This window comes from Geotrypetes seraphini, chromosome 14, assembly GCF_902459505.1.
Source record: "Geotrypetes seraphini chromosome 14, aGeoSer1.1, whole genome shotgun sequence".
NCBI classification, from domain to species: domain Eukaryota; kingdom Metazoa; phylum Chordata; class Amphibia; order Gymnophiona; family Dermophiidae; genus Geotrypetes; species Geotrypetes seraphini.
In genome coordinates this window covers 13639538-13658812 of record NC_047097.1, presented here as the reverse complement: position 1 = coordinate 13658812, position 19275 = coordinate 13639538, and the positions used below count along the sequence as shown (strand labels likewise).

General features: G+C 44.5%; 1 protein-coding gene across 1 annotated transcript in view; it reads right to left on the bottom strand.

Annotated features, from left to right (window-relative positions):
* PRTG (protogenin) overlaps positions 1-19275 on the bottom strand; it is a 254683-nt gene that overhangs the window by 122258 nt on the left and 113150 nt on the right. Inside the window, exons 5-8 of the mRNA XM_033921031.1 lie at positions 18967-19104; positions 11559-11717; positions 10327-10486; positions 6904-7151 (exon numbers count right to left, since the gene is read on the bottom strand). Coding sequence (XP_033776922.1) covers positions 6904-7151; positions 10327-10486; positions 11559-11717; positions 18967-19104 — 705 coding nt within the window. The remainder of the gene's footprint in view (positions 1-6903; positions 7152-10326; positions 10487-11558; positions 11718-18966; positions 19105-19275) is intronic.

Sequence of the window (19275 nt, the reverse complement as noted above, 5' to 3'; positions counted from 1 at the left end):
GAGATCCAGGATGGGTCGCAGACCTCCTGTCTTTTTGGGGATCAAGAAATATTGGGAGTAAAAGCCATGGTCGTGTTGAGAGGGAGGATCTTCCTTGATGGCATTGAGGAGGAGGAGAGATTGAACCTCCTGGAGAAGTAGAGAGGACTGTGTCAGATTTAAAGCAGACTCTTTTGGAGGAGGGTCCGAAGGAAGAGTATGAAAATGAAGGATATATCCTTGACAAATGATGTTGAGGACCCAAAGATCTTATGTAATGAGCTCCCAGCGATTGATGTATATCTGAAGACGTCGCCCTATGGGTTGAGGCAGAGAAAGTAGCAGGGAAACTCTGGCTATGCTATGAAGGAACACGTCAAAAAGGCCATGCAGGTTTCTGAGGAGCAGCCAGTTGTCGACGTGGCTGTTGTTGAAGAGGCTGGATAAGTGCCTGAGTAGGTTTTGCAGCATATCTGCGTTGATAAGAGGAAGCAGGCTTAAAAGACTGAGCAGGTGGAGGCTTCTTTTTGGACTTAACCAACACATCCCATGTGGTCTCATGAGCAGACAGCTTTTGGGTGGCAGTGCCAGTGGAGGCTCCAAAGAGCACATCACCAAGGCATGGTGCATTAGCCAGACGGTCTTGGTGGTTAACGTTAAGGTCTGAAACATGCAACCATGCTAAACGTCTCATCATCACCGACATAGCTGCTGCTTTAGATGAGAGTTTTAAAGTATCATAAATAGATCTCACCATGTACTTTCGAAGTTGCAGAGAGGAAGAGACCAGAGATTGAAATTTCTTGGTTTTATGTGAATGCATATACAGTGGTACCTTGGTTTAAGAGCATAATTCGTTCCAGAAGCATGCTCTTAAACCAAAACACTCGTATATCAAAGCAACTTTCCCCATAGAAGATAATGGAAACTTGAACAATTCGTTCCACCAACCCCCCCCCCCCCCCCCCCCCCGAGGCTACCGGCGCTGCTCCATCACCCCCTCCCCCCGCTCTAACCGGCATCGCACCCCCCCGAACCGGCATCACAACCCTCCCCTCCCCGTGAACGCCCCCCCCCTGCGAGAACCGCAAAGCACCCCCGTGCTGAAAGCGGCATCCGCCCGCCCTTCCTCCCAAGCACTTGGTCCTTACCCCTTCTGCTCGTTGTAAGTGTGAATGCGAGCTCCCGCCTCTTGCCTGGGCTAGGCCTTGAGCATCTGCGCATGCTCAAGGCCTTCTGGCTCTCGTTCTCTCGAACGAGAGGCAGAAGGCCTTGAGCATGCGCAGATGCTCAAGGCCTAGCCCAGGCAAGAGGCGGGAGCTCGCATTCACACTTACAACGAGCAGAAGGGGTAAGGACCAAGTGCTTGGGAGGAAGGGCGGGCGGATGCCGCTTTCAGCAAGGGGGTGCTTTGCGGTTCTCACGGGGGGCGTTCGCGGGGGGGGGGTTTGCGATGCCGGTTCAGGGGGGTGCGATGCCGGTTAGAGCGGGGGGGAGGTGCTCGTACACCAGAACATGCTCGGTTTGCGAGGCAAAAGTTTGCTGAGTGTTTTGCTCGTCTTGCAAAACACTCGCAAACCGGGTTACTCGCAAACCGAGGTTCCACTGTATTGCTGAAGCGATGAAATTTGCTTTAGAAGATACTTCATATAACAGGAAAAGAAAAAAGTATATTTGGATGCTCTGTTAGACAACATTGAGTTTTGGTACAGATGTCTACCAAACTTGTCCATTGTCCTACTCTCTCTACCAGGAGGAACGGACGCGTATACATTCACCCCAGATGATTTCTTCAAAGTGGACTCAACCACGAGAGGCTCATGGGGTAATTGAGGTTAATCAAAACCGGGCAAGGGTATACCACTTTATAAAGAGATTCCAAACTTTTAGGAGCCACTGGCACAGAGAGAGGAGTCTTCAGGTTTTTATAGAAAGTTTCCTTCAGAATGGCATGAAGTGGAAGCTTTAACAATTCCTTAGGAGGAAGATCATAATCAAGTGTATCCAAGTACTCCTTGCTGTATTTGGAATCAGCCTCTAACGAAAGATCCAGATCATGTGCCATCTGTCGCAAAAATCTGGAAAAAGAAAGTTTCTCTGAAGGAGAAGCTCTGGTAGGTGAACGTCTAGGTGACCCAAAAGAAGAGTCCACATCGTAGTAGATGGCATTTCAGATTCAGTATCTCCCAATAAATCTGAATCTCTGAAAGGATGAGGTCGGTGTCAATGGCTCAGTGTCAAAGTTTCCAAATATTTGGATTTACTGGAGATTTTGACTGATCATGCTGGAGTAGCCTCTCGAGATGTGGCTGAGGAATAGCGGTGCTGAAGTGGAACGCTCGAATCCTGGGTCGAGGATGTCCGCACCAGTGAAGTAGCTTTAAGAGGAGTGGTCGGTGCCGTGAACAACTCAGACAGGACTGGCTCCTGGAGGGTTGGTGCCGTGCTTGGTGAAAAGTGAGCTGGCACCAAGAGGTTAAAATGTTCTAATTCCTCCCAAAGCAGATTGGTAATTTTCTGCTTAAGGGAAAGTGCCGGTACCATTTGCTTCTTTTTGGCCGGTACAGATGGCTGATCAACACGGTCCAAGGATGATGAGGCCGAAGAGGAAGCTCTCACCGATATCGGAGCCATGCATTTACAAGACATACGCAAGGTCGGCAGGACTTGACTCACTGCAGCTTCAACCTGCGTCCCGGAAGGGGTAGTGAAGGGCTTCTTAGCCGGCTTATCCAGAGTTGCGACACCGGAGTCAAAGTAGTGGATCCACCTTCAGTGTCATCTTGGTCAGTGCGGTCTTAGTCGGCACAGACGGTGTCCGAGATGAACTGGGCTCCGTGTCCATTGTGGCGCCGAACAGTTGTTTTTGTTGAAGCAACTGATTTTTTAGAGTGCGCTTCTGAAGGGACGAGCAGCGGGAGCAGGAGTCGGCACAGTGCTCGGGTCCCGTACACTGCAAGCACCAGCAGTGAGGGTCGGTGACAGAAATGGCCCAAGCACAGCGACTGCACTTTTTGAAACCCATCGGCGGGTGGGACATGGAAGGGAAGACAGCTGTTGACAAATCGAAAAGAGTCCATAAGGCCCGTGACAGCAAAGTAAAAAGGAAAAGTTTTTTTGTTTTACAGAAAATAAGACAAAGAAAAAAATGAAAGAGCTGACAAAAAAAATCACAATCCGTGAGAGTGGGAAGGCAAGCGATAGAAAAAATTCAACAGAGTGTTGAAAAACGCGTCTTTCTAGTTCCGCGGAAAATAGAAAACTGAGGGACCGCATGCCTCCGTCGGGTGGAAAGGCAGTCGCGCACGCACAGTGTGGGCCAATTGTGAACTTTCTAAACTTAAAAGTTGTGATTCACTTTTCAAGTATCCATACCGGGGCTCTGTTGGTGACATCACCCATCAGTGAGAATATGCTGCCTGCTTGTCCTGAGATAACTTCCCTAAGTTCCTTCAGCACCCTTGGATGTACACCATCCGGCCCCTTCGCTTTGTCCACTTTTATTTTAGCTAGCTCCTCACGAACACAACCCTCTGAAATCGATTAGGGTCTATTACTCCTCCACCCCTATTTATGTTTGTCTTCTATGGTCCCACTCCCGGTGCTTCAGCCGTGAACTCAGAACAGAAATATTTGTTAAGCAATTTGGCCTTTTCTTTATCAGTTTCTACATATTCCTCCCCTTCACCTTTGAGGCTCACAATGCCAATTTTGCACTTCTTCCTATCACTAATATATCTAAAAAAGTCTTGTCTCCCCATTTTACCGTGTCAGCTATTATTTCCATTTGCACCTTTGCTTTCCTGACTACATGACCAGCCTCTCTTAACTTTTTCAGATATTTTTGCCTGTCTTCCTCTTTCTGCGATCTTTTGTAGTTTATGAAAGCTAGCCTCTTATTCCTTACCTTCCCAGCTACTACTTTTGAGAACCAAAGTATCCTTCTTTTCCTCTTACTTTTACTTACTTGCCTCACAAAAAGGTTTGTTGTCCTTACAATTGCTCCTTTCAGTTTTCCCCACCGCATTTCCACTCCATCCAGACAATAATTCCTTGCCGTAAACCCCCATCTGAAAAATCAGTTCTACTTTGATAGAGGAAAAAGGTTTTTGTTTTTTGTATCAGTGGGATGTAGCAGCCCCTTTCGACACTATAAATCATGCTATTTTACTTCATTATTTACAACCTTTAAGAATCTCAAGCAATGTGCTATTGTTCATCTTTTTTTTGGCTGAGAGACAATTTCAAGTTGTAGAAAAGCATTCCAAAGTTAGATTGAATCAGACTAGGTTCAGCAGATCCACAATTTCATATCTTCACTGCTTTTTAAATCATTTATGTAAACAGTCTGTAAATTGATAGCCAATGTGGGTATTGGCTATTGGCTGTATGCAGATCTTCAATTTTATTTTTTTCTGTGCTTGAGAAGATAGAAGGGTTCCAACAGAAAGAATTCTACATAAGAATAGTTTGAGCTTGGATGGCTATGAATTGTTTATCTTTGACCCCCCTCTCCCCTTTTACAAAATCGCACAAGAGGTTTTTCGTGCTGGCCGAGGCACTGAACACTCTGTGCTGCTCATAGGAACTCTATGACCATCAGAGCAGCGCAGAGCATTAAGCTCGGCAGGTGCTAAAAACCTCTTGCATGGTTTTGTAAAGGGGGGGGGGGGGAGATAAATGTGGCCAAGACACAAATTCTTGGTTATCTCATTGTAACCTAATACCACCTCCTTTAAGTTTTCATTTTGAGGGTGTTTCAGTTCCAGCTTTACATTCAGTTAAAGTCTGGGAGTGATTTTAGATTCACCTCTGTTGTTTTAACATCAGCCTCCCAACATTTAAAACCATTTAACTGACCAGAAGTAGCTTCTGGCCAGTTAAATGGTACTTAACCAGCTATCTGGAAACATTCAGAGGGAGTTTTCCCACTAAATATTGCTGGTTAGTGCTTAGCAGGAGCTGGTTATATTACGTAATATCTGCCGATATTCAGCTCATTATCAGCTAGCTCTGGTGGCCAAATTAGGCTGCTGATATAGATTTGCAATGACCAGAGATATTCCACCTAACTGGCCAGCATTGAATATTGACTTGGCTGGATAAACTTAAACCAGCCAAAAAACCCTCCAGATATTCAATGCTGGTTACTGGAAATGGTCCGGCATTGAATATCCACAGGCTGACCGCCCAATGCAGGATTCAGCCCAGCTGATTCCTGACTTAATTTTGGCTCCCAGATCTCCGCTGTTATCAAGACCCTTAAGTATACCTCCCTTGTAAGCTCACACTATGCAAGATAGCACTTAGGTGGCGTGTTGTATACAAGAGAAGTGCATACACATGGCAGTATATTCTAGCATTTCAAACCTTTACACATGTAATACATGCATAAAGATTAGTGCTTAATTTATGGAATTACTCCAGTAATGCTATAAGCCTTGTAATACACACTTAGAAATTAAAATTTAACATTTAAAAGGTAATAGTTCTAATTTAGACAGGATAGCAAAGGGCAGTGGAGGAGTAGCCTAACAGTTAGAGCATGGGTGTCGGAGTCAGGGAAGCTTTTGGGGCAAGCTACTTAAACCTTCATTGCCTCAGGTACAAACAAGGGACGGACTGACATTTGCATCCAAATGCTGTTCATCAATAACAGTGCACGCTCTTCCCTGATAATTCACAATGGTTTGTGCATGCATGCACTATCTGGAAAAAGTGTGTGCAATCTTTAAGAAAAGCGCACTCTTTGCACATTTTGCAAACTCCTTTGCAAAGGCTGCACACTTTTGACACCATTTGCCCCAAAACAAGAATAAAACTGCAATAAAAATGATACTAAAATGTTTGAGTTGCCCATCTGTTGTACAAACTTAGGAGCCCTTTTACTAAAGTTTAGCATGCACTAAGGGCCTGATTCTATATAGAACACCTATATTAAGCACCACTAGGCAATCTAATTGTGGCCACCTAGTGACGCCTAAGTTCAGGATCCAAACTGAACTTTTTTTTTTAATTGGCTTAATCATTGTGGTAATTTATTGCGCTGGATTTCAGCCAATTTTATAAATCCCATTAAACAATTAAAGAGTTTGGTACTTAACTCCTAGCGATGCCTAAGTGGAGGCACCCTCCCATACCTTACGACACCTAAGAACATAAAAAGTTGCTTCCGCTGAGGCAGACCAGAGGTCCATCTCGCCCAGCGGTCCACTCCCGCGGTGGCCCATCAGGTCTATTGCCTGAGCAGTGGTCCCTGACTATCCCTATGACCTACCTCTACTCCTATCTGTACCCCTCAATTCCTTTATCCTCGAGGAACCTATCCAAACCTTCTTTGAAGCCCTGAAGCCCTACCAACGCCTACTGGAAAAAGTAGGCATGGTTGAGTTAAGCATCTGATGTAGGCGCTGGTAAGTTAAGCCAGTAAAAACCTGGCCTAATGGAACGGCACCTACCTTTAGGGAGCCTAGTGACACCTACGTCTGCGTAAGCGCCACTAGACATGATTCTATAAACGGCACCTAGCAGTTGATTGACAACCACGCTGAGTGGCACCTACAACATAGGTGCCACTAGGCACCGTTTATAGAATCAGGCCCTAAGTGTCGTGACCTATAGCTATGAAATAGAATGCACATATAGCATGTACTAATTCTGTTAGCTTACAGTAAATTTTAATAAAAGGTTCTTTTATATAGTACAGACGTAAGAAATACCTACTATACCTGAATGTAATTCATCTTGACCAGGTGAATGGAGGGTAGCCTGAAAGAGTATATGACATCAGCAACACTAATTCATCACTCACTTGGAAGTGCCATATTAGTGCATGAATATCCCTGCATATCTGTCATCTATAAAACAATCACTGCAGCTATATGTTAAACAAAATAAAAACCTATGAAAAATACTTATGTTTACCTTCTGCTTTCATGTAGTGCACTGAATATGCTATCACTTTGTCAGAATTATAGAGTGGCCTCTCCCAAGCCAGTAGGATGGCCGAACTTGACATTGTTTCAGCGCGGGTATTCCGGGGAGCGCTCGGTCTGTCCTCAGACATCACTACAATCAGCCTGGCCCTGGAAAGGATGGACCCTTGGTTGTTCTCAGCCATGCACTGATACATGGCATCATCTTCAGGGATGATCTGATTAATTACCAATTTACTAAGGAGCAACAAGAGTAAACAGAAAAAAATAATGGAAAAAGATCTCAATCACAAAATAGTTATTCTAATAATGTAATTCATTGCTGAACATGAAATGGTAGAGCAGGATTACAGACTAAGTACACAGTTTAAAATACTAGAAAATACTATATAGAGAAGACAATATTTGAAAGCAAATTTACTCTGATATTCTTTAATGAAAAACTTGCAAATTGTCCCTCTTACTTCTCTTGATCTCACAGCAATGTTTGATACTTTTGATTATTCTATCCTATTATCCCACCTCCACAACATCAATAGCACAGATATTGTTTTACAATGGTCCACCTTTTATTTATCCAATCATCGTTGCAATGCTCAAAACAATACACTCTCCTATATGGAGTTCCTCAGGGTTCCATCTTAGCAACTTTCTTATTCAATACATTCATGGCACAATCCACTGGCTTCATTCACCTCCTTCGTCTATGCAGATGACATCCAGCTATTACACCCACTCAATCCCACTAATACCAAACATATAAAAAAAATTAATCAGAGCCTTACTAAAATCACCAATTGGCTTGTGGAAAACCACCTCCAACTTAACCCTGATAAATCAAGAGCACTACTTTAATCCAATACCGGTTCGTAAGACATCCCTTCTCTAAACACTTTTAAATAAGATCATTCAGCTTATACCAATCCTAAAACTCTTAGACATTATTCTCAACAGTAAACTCATCTATCAGACACAAATTTCATCCATTGTTCAGTATTATAAAAGCTATGACACTCGATTAAGTTACAGGGAAATACTCTTAAAATCAATAGGAGGAAATTTTTTTTTCTCAATCAAGAGAATAGTTAAACTATGGAACGTGTTGCCAGAGGATGTGGTAAGTGCAGATAGCATAGCTGGTTTTAAGAAAGGTTTGGACAAGTTCCTGGAGGAAAAGTCCTTAGTCTGTTATTGAGAAAGACATGGGGGAAGCCACTGCTTGCCCTGTATTGGTAGCATGGAATATTGCTACACCTTGGGTTTTGGCCAGGTACTAGTGACCTGGATTGGCCACCATGAGAACGGGCTACTGGGCATGATGGACCACTGGTCTGACCCAGTAAAGCTATTCTTAAGTATGATATGCTCTATTTCATGCCACCTCCAGGCATGGACTAAGCAATCCATAAGTTTAGTGAACTGCCCTCCCAAGTCATTTGGTCCCTTTGGCCTGGCATTATGTACAGTATAACAAAGAGAAGGTAGATAAGGACAGATTCTTCAGCCTATTGGGAACCGCAAGAAGAAGGGGGCTCTCGGAGAAATTGAAGGGGGACAGGTTTAGAACCAATCCTAGGAAATTCTTTTTCACTCAGAGGGTGGTGAGCACCTGGAATGCACTCCCGGAGGTTGTGATAGGACATAGTACACTATGGGGTTTCAAAGAAGGACTGGATAAATTCCTGAAGGATACGGGGATTGAGGGATACAGATAGAGGTAGGGATAGGATTATGAAAGGGTATAGATAGAAGGATAAAGGGGATTAAAGGGTTTTAGACAAGGATCACTTTACAGGTCATGGACCTGATGGGCCGCCGTGGGAGCGGACTGCTGGGCGAGATGGACCTCTGATCTGACCCAGCAGAGACAACTTCTTATGTTCTTGACACAAATGGATAAGAAAACATTGCAGGATCTTTAACTATAAATGACCGTGACCAGGAAGTGATGTCAGAAGGGAGCAAGTGAAAGACACTGCTCACACCAGCAAATGTTTAAAGAGGGGGGGGGGCAGAGAGGTGCTGGCACCCCCCACCCCCCGCAAAGATAGTGCCCAGGCTGGTCCAAGCCCCTCCCCCCCCAAATCCCCTTACTATTTCACTGATGGGACAGTTAGCATTTGCGTTTCATTTTTCTGGTATCTTTAAGTGAAACACAACCCTCACAGTAAAAATCACCATGACATTTTGACAGAAGCATATTTACACCACTTTGCATCACAGACTCAACCTGGATTTGTATACAAATTGGAGAAGGATCCATTATTTTGAAAGTGAGAAGTCACAGTCTTTTTGCAGGTTTGAGGACTAATGAATTGTATTTTATGACTTGTTATTATATGCGGTTTTAAATTGTAAGCTACTTTAAATTAAGAAAGGTGGGATACCCTGTGAATAATGAGTATTCGTGTCTTAAGCAGACAATTCATTATAGCAATAATGGCATTTCTTATTCATTCATTTGCTTAAGATCTATAAAATGCCTTTATGAAGAGATTCACCCAAGGTGGTGTACAACTGATTTCTTAATTGAAGCTTTTTAAAATCAGGAAGAAATTATCAAAATCCTTTTCCATGAAGGTTTTGAAGGAGCTTTCTGAATTAAGCTACTTGATTACATATGCCTTTCTTTTTATACCAGGTGTCTCGCAATCTTTACAAAGCCGCAGCACACCAAACAGGGGGTCACGGCCTCGAGGGCATCTGGAAATGCACGGACGTCGACGTGATGATATCACTTGCATGCGTGGCATCATCACGTCGACATCCATGCTTGCGTGATGGCCTGCCATACAGGGCACTGGCACCGGCTGACTGCCTACAGGATGTGCCTCTCACCATGAGAGGCATGTCCTGTAGGCAGTCAACTGGCGCTGGTGCCTCTCCTCCTCCCCAGTGTCTCGTGGCATACCCAGAATCTCGCCGCAGCACAAGTTTGCGATATACTGTTTTATACAGTGCAAAACTCTCCAGAGAAACCAAGAGGCCCTTTTACTAAAGCTTAGAACACACCAATGGATATTAACATGCACCAAGTACAATATGGCTTTTAGGTCTAAAATAGGATGTGCAGCATTTAGCACATACTAATGTCTATTAGCATGCATAAACTTTAGTAAAAGGACACCCAAATCTGGAAACAATCTGATCTTCAATACAGAGTCTACGCTTTTAACAAATTATTTCCTTCCAATAAAGTGTGAAATTTTCCCCAAATGGAAATGGACAAAGTTATAGACAGATTTCTATTAGTAACACAATATTAAAAATTCTCCACTGAAAGCAATATCTTAGAAGTCTATATGTGTACATAGAGCTCTATAGTGCCAGGTTACTGAATTTCTTTTACCAAATTTGTGTCATCAGGCAATAATCTGACAAGATTAGACACAGAAATGAATCATCCTCTTACCTATTATACATTTTAATTCTTCCATTGGAGTGCATCTTCTTCCCATTCTTGAGCCAAAATATTTTGGGTGTGGGAATTCCTTCTGCCTGACACACAAACCGTGCTGTACCTGCCCGAGGCCTGGTCAAACTTTCGGGCCATTCAACAAAAGAAGGGGGCGCTACAGTAAACAATGAAAACACAACAGGTTAGAAGCAAAATCCAATGGGTTGTTCAATAAAGGCCCTTATTTTCCCACAATGCAATGGCCATGAGTAGCAGAGCTTTGTTGTGGAGGAGCAAAAAAACCAACCACCAATCTTCAGCCCCACCCCTAAGCTCTGTAATTATTCATGTTGTGTTGGAAAAAAATATTGGTACGGCTAAAGCTGTTAATGGCCCATCCCCTTCTCTTGTCTAACTGTGGAGCAAATAAGTCCCACTTATTACATTTCAGCTGGTCAAGATTCTCTGCCTAGTGGCAAAGTAGAAAGACTATTATATTCAATGTGTGTGCCTACTATGGTGCAACAGAATTGAGCTCAAAAACTTCTGCCTCTTAAGTTTGGAAGGGCCTGAAAACTCTGACGAGGCAGTGTGCTCAGGCCTGGGGAAAGGAGGAAGATAAACTGCTATGAGGACCCCCAGACAGAGGAATGCCAGAGAATTGTTTTAGAGATGCCTCTCCAGCCATCAGGCCTGGTGAGAGTTTAGAGTCATACAGGTATACCATCTGAGATATAAACTTAGGGAAAAGTTAGATTAACGCAAAAAATAAATACTGAGACTAAAGAACTAGAAGAACACATAACCTACCCCCTCTTTTACGAAATCACGCTAGCGATTTTTAGCGTAGAGAGCCATGCTGCTCCCAACGCTCATTGGGTTCCTATGAGCCTGACGCGGGCCATTCAGCGTGGCTCCCCGTGCTAGAAACTGCTAGTGCAGTTTCGTAGAAGAGGGGGTTTGAGTTCTGCCATGCACAGTGCAAATAAATAAAACAGTTTATTAGCAGCAAAAAGAAAATAGATTATTATATTCTGGTATTATCCTTGGGCATAATTAATAAACAGAAAATCCTCATTGCACATAGTTCACATAACTCGGACCTGTCAAAAGTTAAGGTTTGAACACAGGTGGTTAATTAATTTATCAAAGGTCACCAAGTGAAACTGAAACTTAAGACTTTTAGATTCACAGTATTGGGTGCAACAAAATACTACATGCCAGGTCTGACTCAGAAACAAGCTCACCTAGCACTGTTAGAGTTGCAGCCGCCACCGTGAAGTTACGTGTACCCGGTGTGGTGGCTCGACACATATACACGCCTGCGTGCTGCTGCTTCATGTCAGATATGATGAGGTTCCCATTTCCTAGCACACGAGTGCTAAACACATCAATGGGCTTATGATCTGTTCAAAAGAAAATTTAAGTGACAAAGATGCTTTATGCATACAATACAGGGGAGGTTATCATTGAAGATACATAAATTGGAAGTAAAACAAAATTCTTAGGTGCTCGTAATAACATTCCCCACCCCCCTTTTTTTTTTTACTGAACTGCAGCATGGTTTTTAGCGGCAGCCATGGCAGTAACAGCTCCGACTCTCATAGGAATTCTATGAGTGTCGGAGCTGTTATCGACGTAGCCAGTGCTAAAAACCACGCTATGGTTTAGTAAATGGGGGGGGGATAGTACATGATGGCAGATAAAGGACCTGCCTTGTTCATCCAACCTATCTAACAAAACAGTCAGTTGTACTTGCCACTCCGTGCAGGTTACACCCTTCTATGTCCTATTAAAGTGTGACTGTTATTTAAGTTTTGCTTTAATTTCATCCTCTTTTTATATAGGAATTCTCTCGTTTATTCCATGCGTTTTTTTTCAAATCCCACTGCTGTTTTTGCCTCTAGCCCCTCCACTGGAAAAGTGTTCCAGGCATTCACCATCTCTTCATGAAAACTTATTTCCTGATGCTACTCCTAAGTCTGCTACCCTGCAACCTGCTGATGCCTTGGGCTGGTCCAGTGGTTTAGGGGGAAGTGTGGTGCACTGCCAAGAGGCCTAGGTTGATTTCCAGAGTTGGGTCTTTTACTTCTTGAGACAATCGGAGCTGAGGATGCTACAGAGAAGTAGCATTCATATTCGTTTGGTGGGGAAAGGGGAGGGAGACTGGGGGTTACAAGGGGGGCAGCAGTTTCCAGTTATCATGCAGTAATGAAAAACATCCTCAGGTAGATGCAAATAAAGTCTCATGGTGGCAGATACCAGCTCGATGCACTAGCTATGTGTGTTTGTGTGGGGGTGGGGGACTGAATGGGAAACTTAAGGGGAAGGAAAGCATTGGTGGCATCTCCTGGTCTCAGGTGGAGTTTACATCTAGGACTCGCTATAAGTTTTCTTTCCATGTGTTTAGCCCATTTAATTGGCAGAAAAGAAGCTCTTTATAAAATTGTGGAAATGTACATGAATGGAACATGTGCACTTCTTTTATGCTGTTTTTATGGAACATCTGCACTCCTGCAAGCTGCACACAATTTAAATAGTTTACAAGCCAATTAATTGTTAATCAATTATTGCGGTTAACTAGCAATAATTGAACTTGTGTATACATCTCTCCATGCACCTAAATCTCCTAGTGCAGTGGTTCCCAACCCTGTCCTGGAGTACCACCAGGCCAGTCGGGTTTTCAGGATAGCCCTAATAAGAACATAAGAACATAAGAAGTTGCCTCCGCTGAGGCAGACCAGAGGTCCATCTCGCCCAGCGGTCCGCTCCCACAGCGGCCCATCAGGCCCATTGCCTGAGCAGTGGTCCCAGACTATCCCTATAACCTACCGCTACTGTTATCTGTACCCCTCAATTCCTTTATCCTCTAGGAACCTATCCAAACCTTCTTTGAAGCCTTGTAACGTGCTCCGGCCTATCACAGCCTCCGGAAGCGCGTTCCATGTGTCCACCACCCTCTGAGTGAAAAAGAACTTTCTGGCATTTGTTTTAAACCTATCCCCTTTTAATTTCTCTGAGTGCCCCCTTGTACTTGTGGTTCCCCATAATCTAAAAAATCTGTCCCTGTCTACTTTTTCTATACCCTTCAGGATCTTGAAGGTTTCTATCATGTCTCCTCTAAGTCTCCGCTTTTCCAGGGAGAACAGCCCCAGCTTTTTCAGTCTGTCAGTATATGAGAGGTTTTCCATACCCCTTATCAGCTTAGTTGCTCTTCTCTGGACTCCCTCAAGTACCGCCATGTCCTTCTTGAGGTACGGCGACCAGTACTGGACACAGTACTCCAGATGCGGTCGCACCATTGCACGATACAGTGGCAGGATGACCTCCTTTGTCCTGGTCGTGATACCCTTCTTAATGATACCCAACATTTTGTTTGCTTTTCTTGAGGCTGTGGCGCACTGTGCCGACGCCTTCAAAGATGTGTCTACCATCACTCCCAGGTCTCTTTCAAGGTTACTTACCCCTAGCCGTGATCCTCCCATTCTGTAGCTGAACATCGGGTTCTTTTTCCCTACATGCATGACCTTGCATTTCCCTACGTTAAAGTTCATTTGCCATTTTTTGGCCCATTCTTCTAGCGTTGTTAGGTCCCTTTGCAGATCTTCGCAGTCTTCCATGGTTTCAACCCTGCGGTAGAGTTTGGTGTCATCCGCAAATTTAATAACTTCGCAATTTGTTCCCGCCTCCAGGTCATTAATGAATATATTGAACAGGAGCGGTCCCAGCACCGACCCCTGCGGAACTCCGCTCGTGACCCCATGCCAGTCCGAGTAATGGCCCTTCACTCCAACCCTGTTTCCTGTCTGCCAGCCAGTTTTTGATCCATCGGTGGACCTCCCCTTGCACCCTGTGTTTCCACAGCTTTTTAAGTAGTCTTTCGTGCGGTACCTTGTCGAAGGCTTTTTGAAAGTCAAGGTAAATGATATCAATGGATTCCCCTTTATCCACCTGTCTGTTTACCCCCTCAAAGAAGTACAATAAGTTTGTGAGGCATGACCTACCCTTGCAGAAGCCGTGCTGGCTCGACTTTAGCTGTCCATTGTTTTCTATGTGTTCACAGATACTGTCCTTAATCAGTGCTTCCATCATCTTTCCCGGGACCGAGGTCAAGCTCACCGGCCTGTAGTTTCCCGGGTCCCCCCTTGAACCCTTCTTGAAGATGGGCGTGACATTTGCAATTTTCCAATCCTCCGGGATCTCTCCAGTTTTTAAGGATAGGTTACATATTTGGCGAAGTGGCTCTGCTATTTCGTTCCTTAGTTCCTTGAGTACCCTTGGGTGAATGCCGTCCGGACCTGGCGATTTGTCGCTCTTTAGTCTGTCTATCTGCCTGAGGACATCCTCTTGGCTTACCTCTAGTTGGACCAGCTTTTCATCCCGATCCCCATTTACGATGTCCTCCGGTTCCGGAATATTGGATGTGTCCTCCCTCGTGAAGACCGACGTGAAGAACTTATTTAACCTGTCTGCTATTTCTTTTTCCCCTTTTACCACTCCTTTTTGTCTCCATCATCCAATGGCCCCACTTCTTCCCTTGCCGGTTGCTTCCCCTTCACATATCTGAAGAACGATTTGAAGTTTGTTGCTTCCCCCACCAGTCTCTCCTCATATTCTCTTTTAGCTTTCCTAACCACACGGTGACACTCCCTTTGGTGTTCTTTGTGCTCCTTTTGGTTGTCCTTTGTTTGGTCCTTTTTCCATTTTTTGAACGATGCTTTCTTGTCACTTATCGCCTTTGAGAACCAGGGTTGAGAACCACTGCCCTAATGCACAGGAGGCATGGTCATGGGAGTGGCAGATGCATTTCTAAAAGTTACATGCAAGAAAGGGCTCTTATAAATTTGTATGAGGCTAGACATTTATAAAAAGTAGGCACACTCATGAAAGAATACATCTGCATTCACGTGATCTGTGCACATGTTTTCCTAAACTGGGGGAGGTGTTACCACATACATGCAGATTTTATCAAATACACATACTATACAGTATATGTTCACCAAGCTTATGATGAGCCCTAGATTTAAACTCCAAACTGAAGTGATACCAATGCTTCTCTTCCTCTTATGTTTTCCCCCCCTGTATAGCTCTCTCCTGGTAACATTTTCTTTTCTTACCTTTATTTGTATATTGTAAACTGCTTTGCTGTTCTGTAAAGCTCAAAATGGTATACCGTATTTTCTCTAATAATCGCCTGAGCTATTAGACATACCGGGTTTTCTGAAGTTTAGGGTACGCAATTAATAGAGGCAACATTTATCTCCTCCAGCCCTCCTCGCCTGGCAACCAGTTTTCCCATCTAGCTCTCCTTCCCATGACGACCATTTCTCTCCTCCAGCCTGCTCTCCATGATAGCCACCATTTCTGTCCTCCATCTTGCCTCTTGTAGTAACTGGCATTGCTTTACTCCACCCCACACACCGCTCCCCCATGATGACTGGATCTCTCTTATTACCTCATCATGAGGTTATTGTGTTGGGCCTTGAGTATCTGTGCATGTTTAAGGCCCTGAGCATGCACAGATCCTGAAGGCCATGCACCAGCCCAGCACCATAACCTTGAGATGAGGTAAGAAGAAAGATCCAATCATCTTAGGGGCGAGGATTGAGGGTGGAGGAGAGCAATGCCAAGGGAGGGTGGGCGATTATTGGGGGCAGGTGGGGCAATTATTGGTTTAAAAAAAATTCTCAAGGGTTTTGGGTCCTGAAGCAGTGGGGGAAGGCAGCAATTATTGGATGTGGGCAATTATTAGAGAGAATACAGTATCTCAAAATTGAACTAAATCATCTTCAAAGCCACTGTAAATCTGTGCTCTAACAATGCTGACTCTGGGTGCCTATTTTAAAAAAGCATATAGGCACCTCCACTGCCTTTAGAAAATAAGCTTCAAAAAGTTGTCATTTTGGACTTTTCATGTATAAAATTGCCCCCTTTGGGACATTAAAAAAAACCCTACAAGACTCATGTTCACTGAAATCCGAGCTACAATGGAAACCACAGCTTGCACCATTCTGTATCTCGGGCAGTATTATCTCTCTAACAAGAGGGAACACCTCAAAATTGGTTACTATCCACGTTCAAACAATTGTCTTTCTAACAAAAGGGAACACCTCAAAACCAGTTAATATCCACGTTCAAACAATTGTTTTTCTAACAAGCGGGAACACCTCAAAACCGGTTACTATCCACGTTCAAGCAATTGTCTCTCGAGGTAGATATGGTTTTCATTTAACTCAGGATGTGTGTTTATCTAAAATAATAAAATGCTAGCTGCGCATGTGCACTCTCGCTGCGTGTTCCCTGAGATCTGATCTGTCGCGCTGTGCTGGCGAGAGTGTGCATGCGCGTACTATGTCACCAGCCGACAATCGCCTCCACAAGCCCGCTCCCAGCCAGCCGATGATCACCTCCACAAGCCGGGACTGGGGCACAAAGAGCGCCTCCTGCCCCCCCCCCCTCTCCGGGACGAACTGAGAAATGGAGCAGGGCCGCCCTCTGCGACAGACCAGAGGAGTCCAAGTCCTTTGCCGCCCCCCCTTCCCTTCCCTTCCCACGGACCCGACTACGAACCTGGCGATTCAAGCAGCGTGTGCAGCAGTCTTCACACGCTGCTTCGGGCCCTTCTACTGCCCTGATTTGCTCTGCCGCGTCTCTGATGATGTCATCAGGGACGTGCCAGAGTAAATCAGGGCAGTAGAAGGACCCGAAGCAGCATGTGAAGACTGCTGCACACGCTGCTGGAATCACCTGGTTCGTAGTCGGGCCCGCGGGAAGTGAAGGGGGGGCGGCAAGGACTCTATCTGAGTAAAGAACAAACGGCAGAGACCGGGCCTGTACTAACTCCTGTGGACAGGGAGAGCAGGAAGAGGTGCTGATGGACAGGGGGGGAAAAAAATGAAGGGAGGCCTACTGCTGGACAGGGGGAGCAGGAAGAGGTGCTGATGGACGGGGGGGGGGGGAAATGAAGGGAGGCCTACTGCTGGACAGGGGGAGCAGGAAGAGGTGCTGATGGACAGGGGGGGAATTAAGGGAGGCCTACTGCTGGACAGAGGAAGCAAGAAGAGCTGCTGATGGACAGGGGGGAAAAAAGGAAGGGAGGCCTACTGCTGGACAGGGGGAGCAGGAAGAGGTGCTGATGGACCGGGGGGGGGGGAATTAAGGGAGGCCTACTGCTGGACAGAGGAAGCAAGAAGAGCTGCTGATGGACAGGGGGGGAAAAAGGAAGGGAGGCCTACTGCTGGACAGGGGGAGCAGGAAGAGGTGCTGATGGACAGGGGGGGAAAGGAAGGGAGGCCTACTGCTGAACAGGGGGAGCAGGAAGAGGTGCTGATGGACAGGGGGGGAAAAGGAAGGGAGGCCTACTGCTGAACAGGGGGAGCAGGAAGAGGTGCTGATGGACAAGGGGCGAAAAAAAGGAATGGAGGCCTACTGCTGGACAGGGGGAGCAGGAAGAGGTGCTGATGGACGGGGGGGAGGTAAAACAAAGGGAGAAGGGCTGCTGCTGGATAAGGGGAACAGTGAAGGGGTGGTGGTGGACACAGGGGAGGTAAAAAGAAGGGATAATGGACAGGGGGAGCACGCAAGGGGTGGTGGTGGACAGCCAAAAGAAAGAAAGACAGAAATACAGTGGCTAAGGAGACAGAGAGAGAAAGAAATAAAGACAGACACACACATATATTCTAGCACCCGTTAATGTAACAGGCTATAAAGCTAGTTAAATTATAACAGTGTTAAAGTAATGGTTACTATGAAAATCTAAGCAAATTTAACTTAATGTAAATTTATTAAAGAAAACAACTGGGACAAAAATATTCATTGATTCTTTATTTGTCGCTTCTGTTCTATATACTCAGGCAGGGAAAATCTTACAAATATACACCAAAATAAATAAAACAATTCCATTTATTTTACTTAAACCACTAAAAAGGCATGTCATATGTTCTATTTTCTACATTTCTTCTTCACAATTAATCTTTTCCAGCACAAAGGAAGGTAAAGGGACAAAGAAAATAAGACTTTTAAAGCATGCATTTAATATTTTCCTCTTATAGTAGACTCTCTGTTAACTGGAACTCAATTAACCGGAACTCTCAAGCAACCAGACAAAAAAATCAAAAAAATAAAAATCAAAGAAATACTGTAGTACTTTAAATAAGAATGAAAATATCATCAAATTCTGGTGGAAATTTAAATGTAAACTTGGCACTGCCACATGTCTGGTAGTTTGTCTGGAACAGTTTATGGTATGGCATAGTATGGGGTACAGTATTAGTTAGGCCTAATTGTAATAGTAACTCTCAGGCAACTAGAAACTACATTTAATCCTGCATCTATCAATACCTATGGGTGCTAGTTAACTTCGAGTCTACTGTATTTCTTTTTTAAAATCAATGTAGTACGTTACTAACTGAACCCATCCAAAGAATAACATATTCATGCCAGCTGAAAAACCATTTAGCTTGCAGCAGATCACCGTTTCACCGTTTTAACCTTTCTACAAAACAGTGTTGACGATTACTGCTGTGATGATCGAGAGAACGATTAGCAATTTCACTCCAGGCATACAGGAATCTCCTATAACCGTTCCTTCCTGACCCCTGCTTTCCCACTGAACATTATCAATTAATGTAGCCTCAGGGTGAGACTAGGACCTACCTAATCTGCTCCAGGAAATGATGGGCTTTGGATTGCCTGTGGCCACACACTCCAGGATGATAGTTTGATGCAGGCACACTGTCATGTTCTCAGGACCAGCTATGATGACTGGCTTCTGAAAAGACGCTGGCTCAGCAACTTTTAAAAACAAAATACAGTACAGTCGAAAAGTTTTAAAATATAGATAAAATGACATTAAAATAACATAAAAGTATAATAAATGTTGAAGTGGTCCTTTTACTAAGTTGTGCTATAAAAAGTGGCCTTAGCACACCCTTACATGGGTCTTTCCCACGTGCTATAAAGGCT